At 46.9% G+C, this 15,843-nt stretch overlaps 1 protein-coding gene across 1 annotated transcript in view; it reads left to right on the top strand.

Annotated features, from left to right (window-relative positions):
* Positions 1-15,843, top strand: part of ndst2a (N-deacetylase/N-sulfotransferase (heparan glucosaminyl) 2a) — a 69,510-nt gene that overhangs the window by 25,137 nt on the left and 28,530 nt on the right. The window contains exons 3-4 of the mRNA XM_084321631.1: positions 2,129-2,283; positions 14,156-14,341. Of these exons, the coding sequence (XP_084177757.1) occupies positions 2,129-2,283; positions 14,156-14,341 (341 nt within the window). The remainder of the gene's footprint in view (positions 1-2,128; positions 2,284-14,155; positions 14,342-15,843) is intronic.

The following is a 15,843-nucleotide window of genomic DNA, read 5'->3' as shown; positions in this document are numbered from 1 at the left end:
AGGAGGTCGCACCAGAAAAATAATTTTCACTCGCACAAATGCTCCCAATTATATTTTGAGGTTGCACTAATCAAATTTCGGGAGCATATGCGACCAAAACGGTAGCAATTTCAAGCCCTGGCTTTCGCATTATTTCCACTCGCTCCGTTGTGTGAGCGGTGGCTACAACCAGGGGTTGAGATATGCAGATCAGTGCCTAATTCACATCAACGAACCAGTCAAATCAGAATGGATTTGGTTCAGTGGGGGAGGACCTTGTCTCATCTGAATTGGAGGAATGCGCCAAAAATAGAATTTGCGACATAGATAGTGTTGATACAAACCCACATTGCTAGAAAACAATGCTAAACACTGGAAAAGGCAATTTATAAGATAGTTCCCCTTTTAAGTTCTTTCTCTCAAAACATTTTGCTATGCTAAATAGGCTTCCTAATCGTTTATCCCTCCAACCAGTCAGGCCTGTCATCATTTCCATTTTCAATCATTATGTTTTTGTGGGGGTAAAGTAAACACATGTGGATGAATTCTGTAAGCGGATCAGGTTTGTAGATATAGATTTAGCCTAGTCCAAGATCCAGAGATGTTCCTTGATGGAACGATAATCGGCACATGATAATTTCCAGAATATTAACCTAAATACTAAGATAAATATATTATTCATCTATTTTCAGAATGATAAATAAAAGGACATTGAAAGCTTAAAGGTCCCATGCATTATAAATGGCCTTTTCCAGTGTTTAGCATTGTATCCTAGCAATTGTGCATTATATAAATGTGGTCTGTCGTTAATTATCATATTGACTCATCAGTCTAGTCTCGAGTTCACAAGATCTTCCCTCACTCAACTAAGCTGTTCTGATTTGACTCGCAATGCGACGTAGCCGTTCTGCAGTAACGCCCCCTCTATGGTTGTAGCGCATAGTGTAACCCGACACTTCCTCAAACGGGTTTTGACAGAGGCAGAGAACGAGCGAGAGAGAGAGAGATAGAGAGGGAGAGAGAGAGAGAGGGACCGGCGGGACCGTGCAGAAGTGTGTGTAAATGTGTGCGCCATCTCTCCCTCGTCGGAGCATTTATACACAAACTTGACTGCGTGTGTGTCGGGGACGCATCTCTCCTCTCTCTCTCTCCCTCCCTCTCTCTCTCTCTCTCTCTCTCTCTCTTGCTTGCTCGTTCTCTCTCTCTCTCTCTCGTATGTATCACGCTGTGTGGGTGACTGTCACTTGAAGCGCTTATGGACGGAGCCCATCCAATAACAGCCTGAAATCCTGAGGCTGAAAAATTATGCTTTTGAGTACTTCATTAGAAATATAAAACAATGAATTAAAAAAAACTTACAGATGTCTTCCATAGACTCACAGGAATTGTGTAAAGTTGCCCAAATAGTGCAAGGAATAGCAATGCATGTCCCCTTTAACACAAACAGCAGACATAACATACCTATCCCTCCAAACGTATATGTAAGTAAGCCTGCGCAGAACTTTCCTTTTGATTCAAAGCCTTCATGTAACATCTGCTTTATAAATGTGCACGTTGTATCATTCAAACCTGAGACCCACTACCACCACCAGCAGCCCCATGTTGGGTTTTATATTTATATCAGTGGGGAGGAAAGTTTCATAAATCAAAGGAGACAAGTTTCATACGGTCATCTCAAGGTTCGCATTTGGTTTGGTTTCAGCATTGGATGATAATGAGTCCCATTGTCATCTGCAGAATATCTCACTTTGCTGTCTCTTTTCTTTTCTCTCTCTCTTTGACTCTTACACACACCACTCCCTCTCTCTCACACACACACACACACACACACACACACACACACACACACACACACACACACACACACACACATGCACACTTTCCTCAACACACACTCGCACCCAAACACATTCCCCCTACATACACTCACTTTATCTGTCACATAACACACACATCTTTCACACACATACACACCCAAACACATGCTTTCTCACACTGCATACACACACACACACACACACACACACACACACATTCTGCCACCCACCCACACATGCAATCTCTGCCCCCCCCCCCCCCCCCACCACCTACCTCCACATACACACTTACACATCCATACATTCTCTCATACACATCCCTCTTTCTCCAGGAACGGACGAGGAGGACCGTGGGGACGACATGCTGCTGAGACACAGGAAGGAGTTCTGGTGGTTTCCTCACATGTGGAGCCACATGCAGCCTCACCTCTTCCACAATGTCAGCGTGCTGGCTGAGCAGATGAGGCTCAACATGCTGTTCGCTCAGGTAGGAGGGACATGATGCAATATGGGTGTGAATAGGCCCACACATAAGAGGGAAAAGGGATACGCTTTCTGGGGCCTAGCTGCTAAGGGGGCAGGCATGGAGAAAGCTGTCTAGGGCCTAGCTTCTAGGGGGCATGGAGAAAGCTGTCTAGGGCCTAGCTGCTAGGGAGGCCCATGGAGAAAGCTTTCTAGGGCCTAACTGCTAGGGAGGCCCATGGAGAAAGCTTTCTAGGGCCTATCTGCTAGGGGGGGCATGGAGAAAGCTTTCTAAGGCCTAGCTGCTAGGGAGGCCCATGGAGAAAGCTTTCTAGGGCCTATCTGCTAGGGGGGGGCATGGAGAAAGCTTTCTAGGGCCTAGCTGCTAGGGAGGCCCATGGAGAAAGCTGTCTAGGGCCTAGCTGCTAGGGGGGGCATGGAGAAAGATGTCTAGGGCCTATCTGCTAGGGAGGCCCATGGAGAAAGCTGTCTAGGGCCTAGCTGCTAGGGAGGCCCATGGAGAAAGCTGTCTAGGGCCTAGCTGCTAGGGGGGGCATGGAGAAAGCTGTCTAGGGCCTAGCTGCTAGGGGGGCATGGAGAAAGCTGTCTAGGGCCCAGCTGCTAGGGGGGCATGGAGAAAGCTGTCTAGGGCCTAGCTGCTAGGGAGGCCCATGGAGAAAGCTGTCTAGGGCCCAGCTGCTAGGGGGGCATGGAGAAAGCTGTCTAGGGCCTAGCTGCTAGGGGGGGCATGGAGACCAGCAATAAACATATGTTAGAGATAATTAGAATGTGAAATGGGCCGATTGTGGCACGGCAGACCACTTGAAACGTTAAGTAAAAGAGAAAAGAAAAAACATGGCTATCCAGTTTTCATCCAGTTAATGATAGCGGATAGGTTATCAAAATAATCATTATGCAATACCACTGGAATTACCCTATTTCATTGTTTTGGGATAAACTATGAGGCCAGAGGATGAATTTTCTTTGGGTTTATTATTTCTTTAGCATTTTTCTAGTGATGGGGTGGTTTTCTAATGTGTGTATGTGTGTGTGATGTGCTTTATGGTCTCTTTGCCTTTGGTTGAATGCTACATGTAGAACTACCAGCAGGTTTGACCCAAAGTAATGCAAAGTTCTGAAACTAGCATCATGGCCTTTCACTGAATATTTAGAATGCCCATTTTATCCTCAACGTTGGAAGAGACTAACCGTTTCTATACAATGGTTGCTATGTGTTGATATACGAGAGATATATAACCAAATGCAATACATTCGTGTCTTATTACTGGATCTTGTAACCAAGCACATTTTCTTTTGAAAGTGGTTACCAATGATTATAGGCAGCCATGTCTATACAAACTACACACACAGTCCGTGCAAGGCCTCTACTCTATGATCATCTGTGTCTTGGATACAGGCTATGAAGGTCCCTTGAGTTACGTTTCTACCAAGCCTTCTAAATTGGGGCTTCTTTGCGAAAGCCTCGAGTCGACTATAATTAGAGAGTTTCACCACAATGTTCCACATTTAATGTGGGTCAAATGGACCAAACCATAACAATATCCAATAGTTTACAACCACCTGTGGTGAAATCAAACAACTGCAACTACTGAAATGTAGTTTAAACAAAATGAATGAATTACTCTGAATGTTTCTCTAACTGCTGCTCTCAGTTCCTGGGGAAGTGCTTCACGCAGCATTGCTTAATTGGGGCTAAATACAACATATATATAATCATAATCGACCAGATCGACATTGCAAATAAGAAACCTGTTTTTAATGTTTTATCTGGCAACATAAATGTAAAATTAAATAATGCTATAGCCCTAAACCTACTGTCCAAAATGCATTAATCATATACAGATATGTTCTTTATTGTCCACAAGGGAAATACATTTAGCTCAGGTCAGTACACTAAATACAGACTAGACCAAAGAAAACATCACAGTATAAACAGGATTCTAAAAGAAAATATAATTTTAAAAGCGATGCCTTCTACTTCAATGTGTGTGTGCATGCATGCACTCGTGTGTTCGTACGTGAGGGTGTTAGTGCAACAGGTCCAGTTCTTCCAGGCAGAATAACTGGAATGGGGTTCCAAAGGGTTCTGTTTGTTAAGGAGCCTAATAGCAGAGAGGATGAAACTGGCCCTGCCTCTGTTTGTTTTGGATAAAGGGGCAGAATGTCTCCTACCAGAGGGCAGGATCTGAAAGCAGGTGCTGAGGTTATGAGTTGAATCCCTCACGGTTTTACCTGCTTCCTTCACCGGCCTCTGGTCACTGCTCCCCGCAGAGCTTGGACCCCAAGGTGATCACCTTCGGCAGCTTGGCCTTGTTTCTCTGAGAGCCCCCCCCATACCAAGCCAGAAAAGAAAAGGTAAGGAGGCTCTCTATGTGGCAGATGTGAAAGCTACGTCCAGATGCCTCAGCCTCCGTAGGTGGTAGGTCCGCTGCTAGCACTTGAAGATGGTTTGTGTGCTGTTGTTAAAGGTCAGCCTGCTGTCAATGGTGGTCCTGAGGTACTTGTAGATAATAACCCTCTCAACAACCTCTCCGTTGAGTGTCAGCTGTGGGACAGGGTAAGCATTCTTTCAGAAGTCTATGAGGAGCTCCTTTGTCTTCCTCACGTTCATCCTTGCATCACTGGCACAGCTTCTCTGCTTCCTCTTCAAAATAGATGTGGACCAGTGCAGTATCATCTGCAAACATGTTCACACTGTCCGGGCCTCTCCCTTCCGCTCTGTGCCCAGTAGCGAAGACTCTGTGCTTAGCCTGAATAGCTCTTTTCAGGTGAGCTGTGAGCCATGGCTTGTTGTTTGGGGTAATACTTAATTAAGCACTTGGGGACGACAGTGGCTCAGGAGGTAGAGCAGCCCTCTGGTAATCAGACGGTTCCCGGTTCAATTCCGGCTCCTCCCGGGCAGCGTATCGAAGTGTCCTTGAGCAAGACACTTAACCCCTAACCGCTCCAGATGCTTGTTGGCACCTTGTACGGGTGCCTCTGCCGTTGGTGGGTGAATATGTGAGTGAATGTGCGACATAAGTTGTAAAGTGCTTTGGATAAAAGCGCTATATAAATGCAGTCCATTCACTATTCCATTTACTTAAAAGTCTTTGTGGGTATTGGCATACTCTCACAATGCTGGATGTGAGGGACTGTGACAGACTATTGGAGGGAGTGGTCCTGGGTGAGAAGACATGCCAGTCTGTGCAGGCTATGTGTCGCCTCACTCTGTGTTTCACCCTCTCTGTAGGATCTGTAGGCCTCTTTGATGTTGCCATAACACAGGTCCAGCTGCTTCTCCCCTCTTGTGTTACATGAGACATACCGCTCATACTGTATGTGGGCAGCACAGAGTCCAGTTTGCAGGTGTTAAAATTCCCCCGGGATGATCTTGGATGCACCTGGGGGAGGCAGTTTCTAGCTTCTCAATACATTGGTAGACTGTCTGAGAAGCCCTAGTTGTATTAGCTGATGGCGGAATATAAACAATGAAACAAACTGACGTTTAAGTCTTGCATTGGTCCCAAGAAATCCATTTAACAGAAGAATGTAGTTCTGTCAATCCTCCGATAGCCAGGTCTCACAAGACGGACACATCCCTGTGGTGTTCTGTCAGGAATGAGATGTTGGTGTTTAGTTCCTCAATGACCTGACATTAGCGAGGAGAGCAGTCTGGAGCGCTGGTTTGGTCTTCTGAAGTTTGTCCGAGTGGCCTTTCCTCTTTGATCTCCGCTGGTGGCGTATAATGTCGAAGGTCGTTTGACATACCGGCTGACATACGTTTCTTCTTGTTAGATGTGGGAAAACCCACCTTAAATCAAAACTCATGTTATTCCTATGACCCTAGATAGTTCCTTCAATATCACTGAACGTGACCATAACTTGTAAAATTAGCACACAAAAAACATCCCTTTTACCTGGAGTGCTATTTAGCCATCCAGATAGTTTTGGTGTAATTAGCCAGAATCATGACATGGTTACTCAAGATACTCCACAGACCTCATTGTGAACAGTGCACCCACCATAATAGTTCTCAATGAAACTGTTCACAACAAGGTCTGTGAATTATCTTGAGTAACCTTGTCATGATTTCTAGACGGACTTTTCTGTTTTGTTTTTTATTCTTTTTTGGTCATAATCGCATCGTTGCTCCACACCTGACTGGCCACTCTCCTCGACACCACCAGTCCAACCTCTCACTCTCCTCGACACCACCAGTCCAACCTCTCACTCTCCTCGACACCACCAGTCCAACCTCTCACTCTCCTCGACACCACCAGTCCAACCTCTCACTCTCTTCGACACCACCAGTCCAACCTCTCACTTTCCTCGACACCACCAGTCCAACATCTCACTCTCCTCGACACCACCAGTCCAACATCTCACTCTCCTCCACACCACCAGTCCAACCTCTCACTCTCGACACCACCAGTCCAACCTCTCACTCTCCTCGACACCACCAGTCTAACCTCTCACTCTCCTCAGTCCAACCTCTCACTCTCCTCGACACCACCAGTCCAACCTCTCACTCTCCTCCACACCACCAGTCCAACCTCTCACTCTCCTCCACACCACCAGTCCAACCTCTCACTCTCTTCGACACCACCAGTCCAACCTCTCACTCTCCTCGACGCGTGTATACTTTCCGCAACGGAGTTCGGTTTCCGGGTTCCTCTGATTGGCCGCAACCCCCACTTGACCCGCCCCCCTTATTGCTGCCGCTCGCCGCTGTGTTGCAGCGCAGAGCGCTCGCTTCCTGACGGCCCTAGCACACTGCTAACGAATGAACACGGACGGACGGGCGGCTGCCGCTTCACTTCCGCTCCCATGTTAACGGACGCTACTGTGCACACTGGCCGCAAGCGGGAGGGCGGCTCGCTGACGGCAAGCTATCTTTTCCGCTTCAATCGGATTCGAGGCGGCGCGGGAGGCGTGCGCCACGCGCATTGTCACAGAAATACAATTGAATATCTGCATTATTACCACAGATATAGATGTTGTTCAACCAGCTGTGTCTGTATCTTTCCCAATGCAAATAAACGCCCAACCCCCCCTGTCTGTATGTTTGTTTATACCTATAACTATAACCTACAATGTTGCATAATAAGCAGGATATAGCAGTCATTAAGTCAATCCACCTTGTCACCTATAATGACAAACGTTTTATTTGTTTCCTGACAGCTAATTATGGTAATTATGATGGTAATTATTTGTTTGTTTGTTTGTCTATCTGTCTATATCTGGTTGCCTGTCTGTCCCGACAGAGAGAGAGAGAGAGAGAGGGGGGGGGGGGAAGAGGGGGGGGGGGGAGATAGAGATAGAGAGAGAGAGAGAGAGAGAGAGAGAGAGCGAGAGAGAGAGCGAGGGAGAGAGAGAGAGAGAGAGAGAGAGAGAGAGATAGAGCTCTTGCTGCTGCTGGGGCTCCACGCTGCTCTTTCAGGAGTACAGTCACACTGATCATCATTCTAAAATGAATTCTAACATACTAATTAATTATATAATAACGGGTTATACATACAAAATGGACAATAGAACACTGGAACTGGAAATCTTAAAAAAATCTTCAAACGGGGACTGACTTCGCATATAGACTAGGCATTTACAGCTGTCCCAATGTAAATGTGCCTTCCTCGGTGCGCTTCCGCGCGCTCAAGTCGTCGGTCCAGGTGTGCCTGGCCAGGCGCGCGATCCCGCACGGAACCCGTGCGTGAAATGCATGCACGTTCAGTGTGCTAGTGCCGTGAGTCGCGAAACTCGCCACTCTGCTGTCAAGAAACGCGCTGTTGGTAACACCACCCACTTCAATGACAGAGCTCTCTTGTTTAATAATATTGTCACGTCATCTTAATATGCTGCTTATGCAGTTATCAGCTGTTCAAGAAACGCAGTCATCTTAATATGCTGCTTATGCACCACATCAAAACATGTAAAATATTTAAACAACCATTAAGCAGTGTTAGGCACGTTACTCAGGAAGTATAGGAGTTGTGGAAAGCAGGATGAGAGAGCGTAGATTTCAGTGTGTATCATTTAATCATTTATCATTTAACATTTGAAAGGCATACATTGTTGTCATACAGAAGTACAGAATACTTTTATACAAAATGCGTCTTACTGTTACGCTCCAGAGACTGTGCTAGACAAGATAAGTATGAAATAAAATAGTATAGCATGTAAAATAGAAGTAAAAATAGAGGTCACAGTGTTCAGTATAGACATATGTACAATGTTCGATGCAGAATAGAAGTAACTGAGTTACCATACAATATACTATGCAATGTACTAATATACAATACTATATAGTGCAAAGCAGAAATGGGATGAGGTACAATTTACAGTAAGGTGTACGAGTTGTAGTGCAAATCCTTTACCAATAAATATCAAATGTGTTTAGGTGATCTAACGTGTGGAGAGTGGGTGCTGCAGTGTGTTGTTTGTTTCATTCTGATTTAATTACTGGACTGTCATTATTGTTATTATTATTTCTGTTATTGTCCTGTGATTCATCGTTGATTATTACTGTTACTGTATTGTTTATCTTGTTTCATGTAAAAAAGGGAGAAAAAAAACATACTCAACCTCTACTGTCTTTAACTATGAATGAACACAACACTAACTTACACAGACCGTGACGCCAACCTCTACTGTCTTTAACTATGAATGAACACAACACTAACTTACACTGACCGTGACGCCAACCTCTACTGTCTTTAACTATGAATGAACACAACACTAACTTACGCCAACCTCTACTGTCTTTAACTATGAATGAACACAACACTAACTTACACTGAACGTGACGCCAACCTCTACTGTCTTTAACTACTGTATGAATGAACACAACACTAACTTACACTGACGCCAACCTCTACTGTCTTTAACTATGAATGAACACAACACTAACTTACACAGACCGTTACACTATGAGCTTCAATGTTTTTTTGCCCCACTAGTGTTCGAGATGACTGCACGCGATGTGAAAAGCGACAATATTATTAAACAGCAGCGGGCAAAGCGCGCGCGTCAACACACAGGCGAGCGTCAACACAGCGGGCAGCGGCAGCGGTGGATAGGGGGGCGGGTCACGTGGGGGTCGCGGCCAATCAGAGGAACCCGGAAACCGAACTCCGTTGCGGAAAGTATACACACCTCCTCGACACCACCAGTCCAACCTCTACTCTCCTCGACACCACCAGTCCAACCTCTCACTCTCCTCGACACCACCAGTCCAACCTCTCACTCTCCTCGACACCACCAGTCCAACCTCTCACTCTCCTCGACACCACCAGTCCAACCTCTCACTCTCCTCGACACCACCAGTCCAACCTCTCACTCTCCTCGACACCACCAGTCCAACCTCTCACTCTCCTCGACACCACCAGTCCAACCTCTCACTCTCCTCGACACCACCAGTCCAACCTCTCACTCTCCTCGACACCACCAGTCCAACCTCTCACTCTCCTCGACACCACCAGTCCAACCTCTCACTCTCCTCGACACCACCAGTCCAACCTCTCACTCTCCTCGACACCACCAGTCCAACCTCTCACTCTCCTCGACACCACCAGTCCAACCTCTCACTCTCGACACCACCAGTCCAACCTCTCACTCTCCTCGACACCACCAGTCCAACCTCTCACTCTCCTCGACACCACCAGTACAACCTCTCACTCTCCTCGACACCACCAGTCCAACCTCTCACTCTCCTCGACACCACCAGTCCAACCTCTCACTCTCCTTGTGAATCTGGTGAGAGGTGTATGAACTTCCCAGGCTTAATGTGCAGTAACACACCCCTTACACATTATGGCTCAAGACACGAGGCAGGATGGCATGTTGATGGATGGAATGGCATTGAGATTCAAGTGTGTGTGTGTGTGTGTGTGTGTGTGTGTGTGTGTGTGTGTGTGTGTGTGTGTGTGTGTGTGTGTGTGTGTGTGTGTGTGTGTGTGTGTGTGTGTGTGTGTGTGTGTGTGTGTGTGTGTGTGTGTGTGTGTGTGTGTGTGTGTGTGTGTGTGTGTGTGTGTGTGTGTGTGTGTGTGTGTGTGTGTGTGTGTGTGTGTGTGTGTGTGTGTGTGTGTGTGTGTGTGTGTGTGTGTGTGTGTGTGTGTGTGTGTGTGTGTGTGTGTGTGTGTGTGTGTGTGTGTGTGTGTGCGTGCGTGCGTGCGTGTTGTGCATATGTGTGCGACACTGCGTGTGTGTCTGTGCGACACTGTGGACGGGATCCACAAAGAATGGATTGCACGGAGCAAGTTGCACCCTTACTTACAATTCATTATGAATTGAAAATGGGGGACCCTGATGTAAACAAGATGAAAGTCTTTCTCTGGTCTGCATCCCCTTAACAATTGTGTGTATTGAGCTGTACTGTATTGTACCCATTCTGCAATCTGTTAATAAAATGTTCAATCAATCAATCATCCTTATAAGCCAGCCAATAGAGCCGTGTGCAAATGGAATCGCAAAAAGTCAAAAAAAAATGTCACCAAAACGAGTTGGAGGAAGTGGAGGCGCACGTCCTGCAGCAAAACAACGCAAAGCTAATTTGACTAATGCGGAACTGGAGGTACTCCTCCTGGGAGTGGAGAGGCTGAAAACAGTCCTATTCAGTAGCGTCAGTTCGGGGTACAGGGCTACACATACTTATTTTATACTATCTTGTTATTATCTAGCACACTCAGGAGCAAAACAGAAAGAAGCATTTCATGCAAAGTATTCTGTATTTCTGTATGACCACTAATAAAGAAACTTGAGAAACTTGAGAACAAGGGCGGCTGAGTGGCGCAGTGGGCAAGGCGTTCACCACTAACGCAGGAGACGCTGGGTTCGAGCCCAGCTCTTGCCGTTGCTACCGGCTTGGCCGGCCGTCGTACTAACACAATTGGCAGTGTTAGAGGGTGGGAAAGCCGGTGGGTGGGGATTGGACGTTGTGGACAGCGACTCCTACAGGTCGGTTGGTGCGCCTGTACAGCAGAATCGGGAAGTATCGGGGGCAGCGTGAGCCTCCCACGCGTTACTCCTCGCCACTGAGAGATTGCGCTGTGCAGGTGAAAAGATGCGACAGCTGCCTCCTCGTGTACCGGAGGGGACACGTGATGCAAGGCTTGGTTCTCACTGCAGCCGACCAGTGGGAGGCGTAGTCTAGCAACGTTCGAGACAGGGGAGGGGAGAGTTGGAAATACGAAATTGGGATGGGAGAAAAATAGAAAAAATGGGAGAAAAAGTGGATAAAACAAAAAAAAAGAGGCATGGGAAGCGATAACGGGGGAGGTTAACGTGGTGTCGGGAGAGGGGCACACAGTGGCAGACGTGAAGAAGAAATGGGTAGATCTCAAGTCTGGATCGAAACAGAGGATCGCGAGGCACAGGAGAGGCATGCTGGCCACTGGAGGAGGAACAGCAGGCCTGGGGCTGTCCGAGGTGGACCAGCGTGTCCAGGCCATCATGGAGGAACAGCAGGCCTGGGGCTGTCCGAGGTGGACCAGCGTGTCCAGGCCATCATGGAGGAACAGCAGGCCTGGGGCTGTCCGAGGTGGACCAGCGTGTCCAGGCCATCATGGAGGAACAGCAGGCCTGGGGCTGTCCGAGGTGGACCAGCGTGTCCAGGCCATCATGGAGGAACAGCAGGCCTGGGGCTGTCCGAGGTGGACCAGCATGTCCAGGCCATCATGGAGGAACAGCAGGCCTGGGGCTGTCCGAGGTGGACCAGCATGTCCAGGCTATCATGGGCACTCAGGTGTGCTAGGTGCTGAGGACATGGACAACATGTCTTCCATTATTTATCTGATTTATTTATTTATTCAAACTGTCATTTGCAGTGTTTGTGTAGTGCTATTATGTATCTTTCCGACATCAAATGCGAAATTTTTTATCGTACAAATATTTTCATATTTATTTAAATTACCGTAATTCCTCTAATAGTAACCGGTATTCAATTAAAAACCGGGTCTCTATTAATGACCGGATGCGCTGTTGAGCTAAGCAATTATAAGCCGGCCTCCTAATACAAGCCGGGTTTCATGTATATTAGAGGAATTACGGTATTTCTCTCAACGGATTTACCATAGGCAATATATTTTGTTATTGTTGTTATATGCTGGCCTGGCTGTGCAGTAAATACCATATAATGGTATGGTGTTAATGTTTACCAAGAGAGTAAGCCTACCTCAGAATTGTATAAAACGAAGTTATTATTATTATTATTATACCAGTATTGTGATTGCACTATTTTACTTTATTTAACTTTTTTTGACCACCTGTAATTGCACTGTTTACTACCGTATTTCATACAGTACTTGGTTTCAATAAATGAACCCAGTACATTTTACTGGGTTCAAACTGACACAAAATGTTGATTTATTCATTATGATCTGTTTGGAAAATTAGAAATATAGGCCTATCTCTTATACAGGCCTCCTCCTAATACAAGCCTGGTATCCACTACAGTTGAAACAAATACAAGCCGGGGTTACTATTAGAGGAATTACGGTATGATTAATTAATTAATTCCAAGGAGGCCTGTAGAGTTGACATGAAGGAATCACTATGATTCCTCCCAAATAAAGCCCTTAAGAACACGGAGCACAACAGTCTGTCAAGTTAAGACTGCTCTTCAGCGCTCCTAAATCCTGCTCTTAGTCAGGGCCGAATCCAAGCTTAGGGACGGTTGGTGAATCCCAAAATCTAAGATGTCTTAAATGGCCCTAAGAGCAATTTTTTGTCTTAAGTCCGTTGGAGAATGAGACCCATTCACCGGACCCCACAACGTAAAGGAGCTATTTTAGGGTTAGAGGTTATGGTTAGGTTAACGTTAGGGTAAAGGATGAATGTAAGTCTATGGAATGTCCCCACGATGCATAAAAAAAAACGTGTGTGTGCGCGCGTGTGCAGTGAATAGTAAGATGCATTGGCTCCTCTATAATCCCGACAGTCCTCCACTATGACAGTGACAGAAGGGGTGTCTGAGCTGTGTGTGTGTGTGTGTGTGTGTGTGTGTGTGTGTGTGTGTGTGTGTGTGTGTGTGTGTGTGTGTGTGTGTGTGTGTGTGTGTGTGTGTGTGTGTGTGTGTGTGTGTGTGTGTGTGTGTGTGTGTGTGTGTGTGTGTGTGTGTGTGTGTGTGTGTGTGTGTGTGTGTGTGGGGTCTGTCTGTAGGAGCAGAAGAGAGATGGATCCTTCATCAAGGCTTAATGATCCTGTAAACTAGCTCTCCTTAGCAAGGGCAGACAGACTTAGCACCTTCAGCATGCAAATACACACACACACACACACACACACACATACACACAGCATTGGGCAGACAGTTCTGACAAAGATGAATACTTTGATTGAATATGGCTAGATGTGCTTTAGTTTTTTTGTGTAGTCTATGGAGGTTAAAGGGGCATTCAGCCTTTTTTTTTGCTTGAATCCCATCATTCTGTTGTGAGGAGGACATGTTATACGCCCCCCGCCCCCCAGACCTCTAATGGACCCAGAGGAGAGCAGACCATAATGAACTGCATTCCCAATTATCACATGTCCTCCTCACAACAGAACAATAGAGAGTCTAGTTGGAGGTGTCTGTGTGTCTGTGTGAGTAGAGTAGAGTCGTATTGCCACCTAGTGGTCATTGGAACAGTTTTCCAAGGTGTCTCTCTTCTGAAGATGACTAGTTGTTTTTGCCTTGTTTCTGTGAATGTTTCTCTATAACATCATTATTATGTATTTTCTTCCTCCTCTTTCCCACATTCCCTTCCCTCCTAATCCTTCATCTTCCTCCTCTCTCCTTTTATCTCATCTTCCTCCTCTCTCCGTCCCTCTCTCCCTCCCTCCTCCTCCCCCCCTCTCTCTCCTTCCTTCCCTCCCCCTCTCTCTCCCCCTGCCTCTCTCTCTCTCTCTCCTCTCTCCTCCTCCAGGAGCATGGTATCCCTCCAGACATGGGCTATGCGGTGGCTCCCCACCACTCTGGGGTGTACCCAGTCCACAGCCAGCTGTACGAGGCCTGGAAGTCTGTGTGGGGCATCAAGGTGACGAGCACAGAGGAGTATCCCCACCTCAGACCTGCTCGCTACCGCAGGGGCTTCATCCACAGCGGCATACAGGTGGGAAGGGGGAAGGGCTCAGAGCTGCTGTTGTTTACAAGGAGGAAGGCTCAGAGATGCTGTTGTTTACAGGTGGGAAGGGGGAAGGGCTCAGAGCTGCTGTTGTTTACAGGGGGGAAGGGCTCAGAGCTGCTGTTGTTTACAGGTGGGAAGGGGGAAGGGCTCAGAGCTGCTGTTGTTTACAGGGGGGAAGGGCTCAGAGCTGCTGTTGTTTACAGGTGGGAAGGGGGAAGGGCTCAGAGATGCTGTTGTTTACAGGTGGGAAGGAAGAAGGGCTCAGAGATGCTGTTGTTTACAGGTGGGAAGGAAGAAGGGCTCAGAGATGCTGTTGTTTACAGGTGGGAAGGAAGAAGGGCTCAGAGCTGCTGTTGTTTACAGGTGGGAAGGGGGAAGGGCTCAGAGATGCTGTTGTTTACAGGTGGGAAGGAAGAAGGGCTCAGAGCTGCTGTTGTTTACAGGTGGGAACGAAGAAGGGCTCAGAGCTGCTGTTGTTTACAGGTGAGAAGGGGGAAGGGCTCAGAGCTGCTGTTGTTTACAGGTGGGAAGGGGGAAGGGCTCAGATATGCTGTTGTTTACAGGTGGGAAGGGCTCAGAGATGCTGTTGTTTACAGGTGGGAAGGAAGAAGGGCTCAGAGATGCTGTTGTTTACAGGTGGGAAGGGCTCAGAGATGCTGTTGTTTACAGGTGGGAAGGAAGAAGGGCTCAGAGATGCTGTTGTTTACAGGTGGGAAGGAAGAAGGGCTCAGAGATGCTGTTGTTTACAGGTGGGAAGGAAGAAGGGCTCAGAGATGCTGTTGTTTACAGGTGGGAAGGAAGAAGGGCTCAGAGTTGCTGTTGTTTACAGGTGGGAAGGAAGAAGGGCTCAGAGTTGCTGTTGTTTACAGGTGGGAAGGAAGAAGGGCTCAGAGATGCTGTTGTTTACAGGTAGGAAGGAACAAGGGCTCAGAGATGCTGTTGTTTACAGGTGAGAAGGGGGAAGGGCTCAGAGATGCTGTTGTTTACAGGTGGGAAGGGCTCAGAGATGCTGTTGTTTACAGGTGAGAAGGGGGACGGGCTCAGAGATGCTGTTGTTTACAGGTGGGTAGGAAGAAGGGCTCAGCGCTGCTGTTGTTTACAGATCTCACCAACAGACCATGGGTGGTCAGTTGTCCCACCATACTGTGGCGACTCTGCGAAGTGAGCTAAAGTTCACCAGACTCTGCAAGGTCTTGCTCAAGTTTGTCTGAGGGAAGCAACGGTTGTTATTGGAGGATCAAGAAAAGAGCGTGTAGTTTGAGATAGATCAATTATAGTTCACTCACAACAGCCGTTGACATCCTGTCAACATCTTAAAAGGAACAGCATTTATAGAGTGCCTGTCTAGTAATAGGGACACAAAGCACTTTGCAATGTAAAGGAAATGATATGACGTTGTATGTTTGTTGTATCTGGTGTAGATTTATTATTATAATTTTTTTTACTTTTATTTATAGCATTTTCAGCTTTTTCTGGCCATGCAGGAC

The sequence above is a fragment of the Notolepis coatsorum genome (assembly GCF_963971535.1).
Source record: "Notolepis coatsorum genome assembly, chromosome: 9".
NCBI lineage: Eukaryota > Metazoa > Chordata > Actinopteri > Aulopiformes > Paralepididae > Notolepis > Notolepis coatsorum.
The sequence above is the reverse complement of the archived record's forward strand: the minus strand, read 5'-3'. Positions and strand labels throughout refer to the sequence as shown.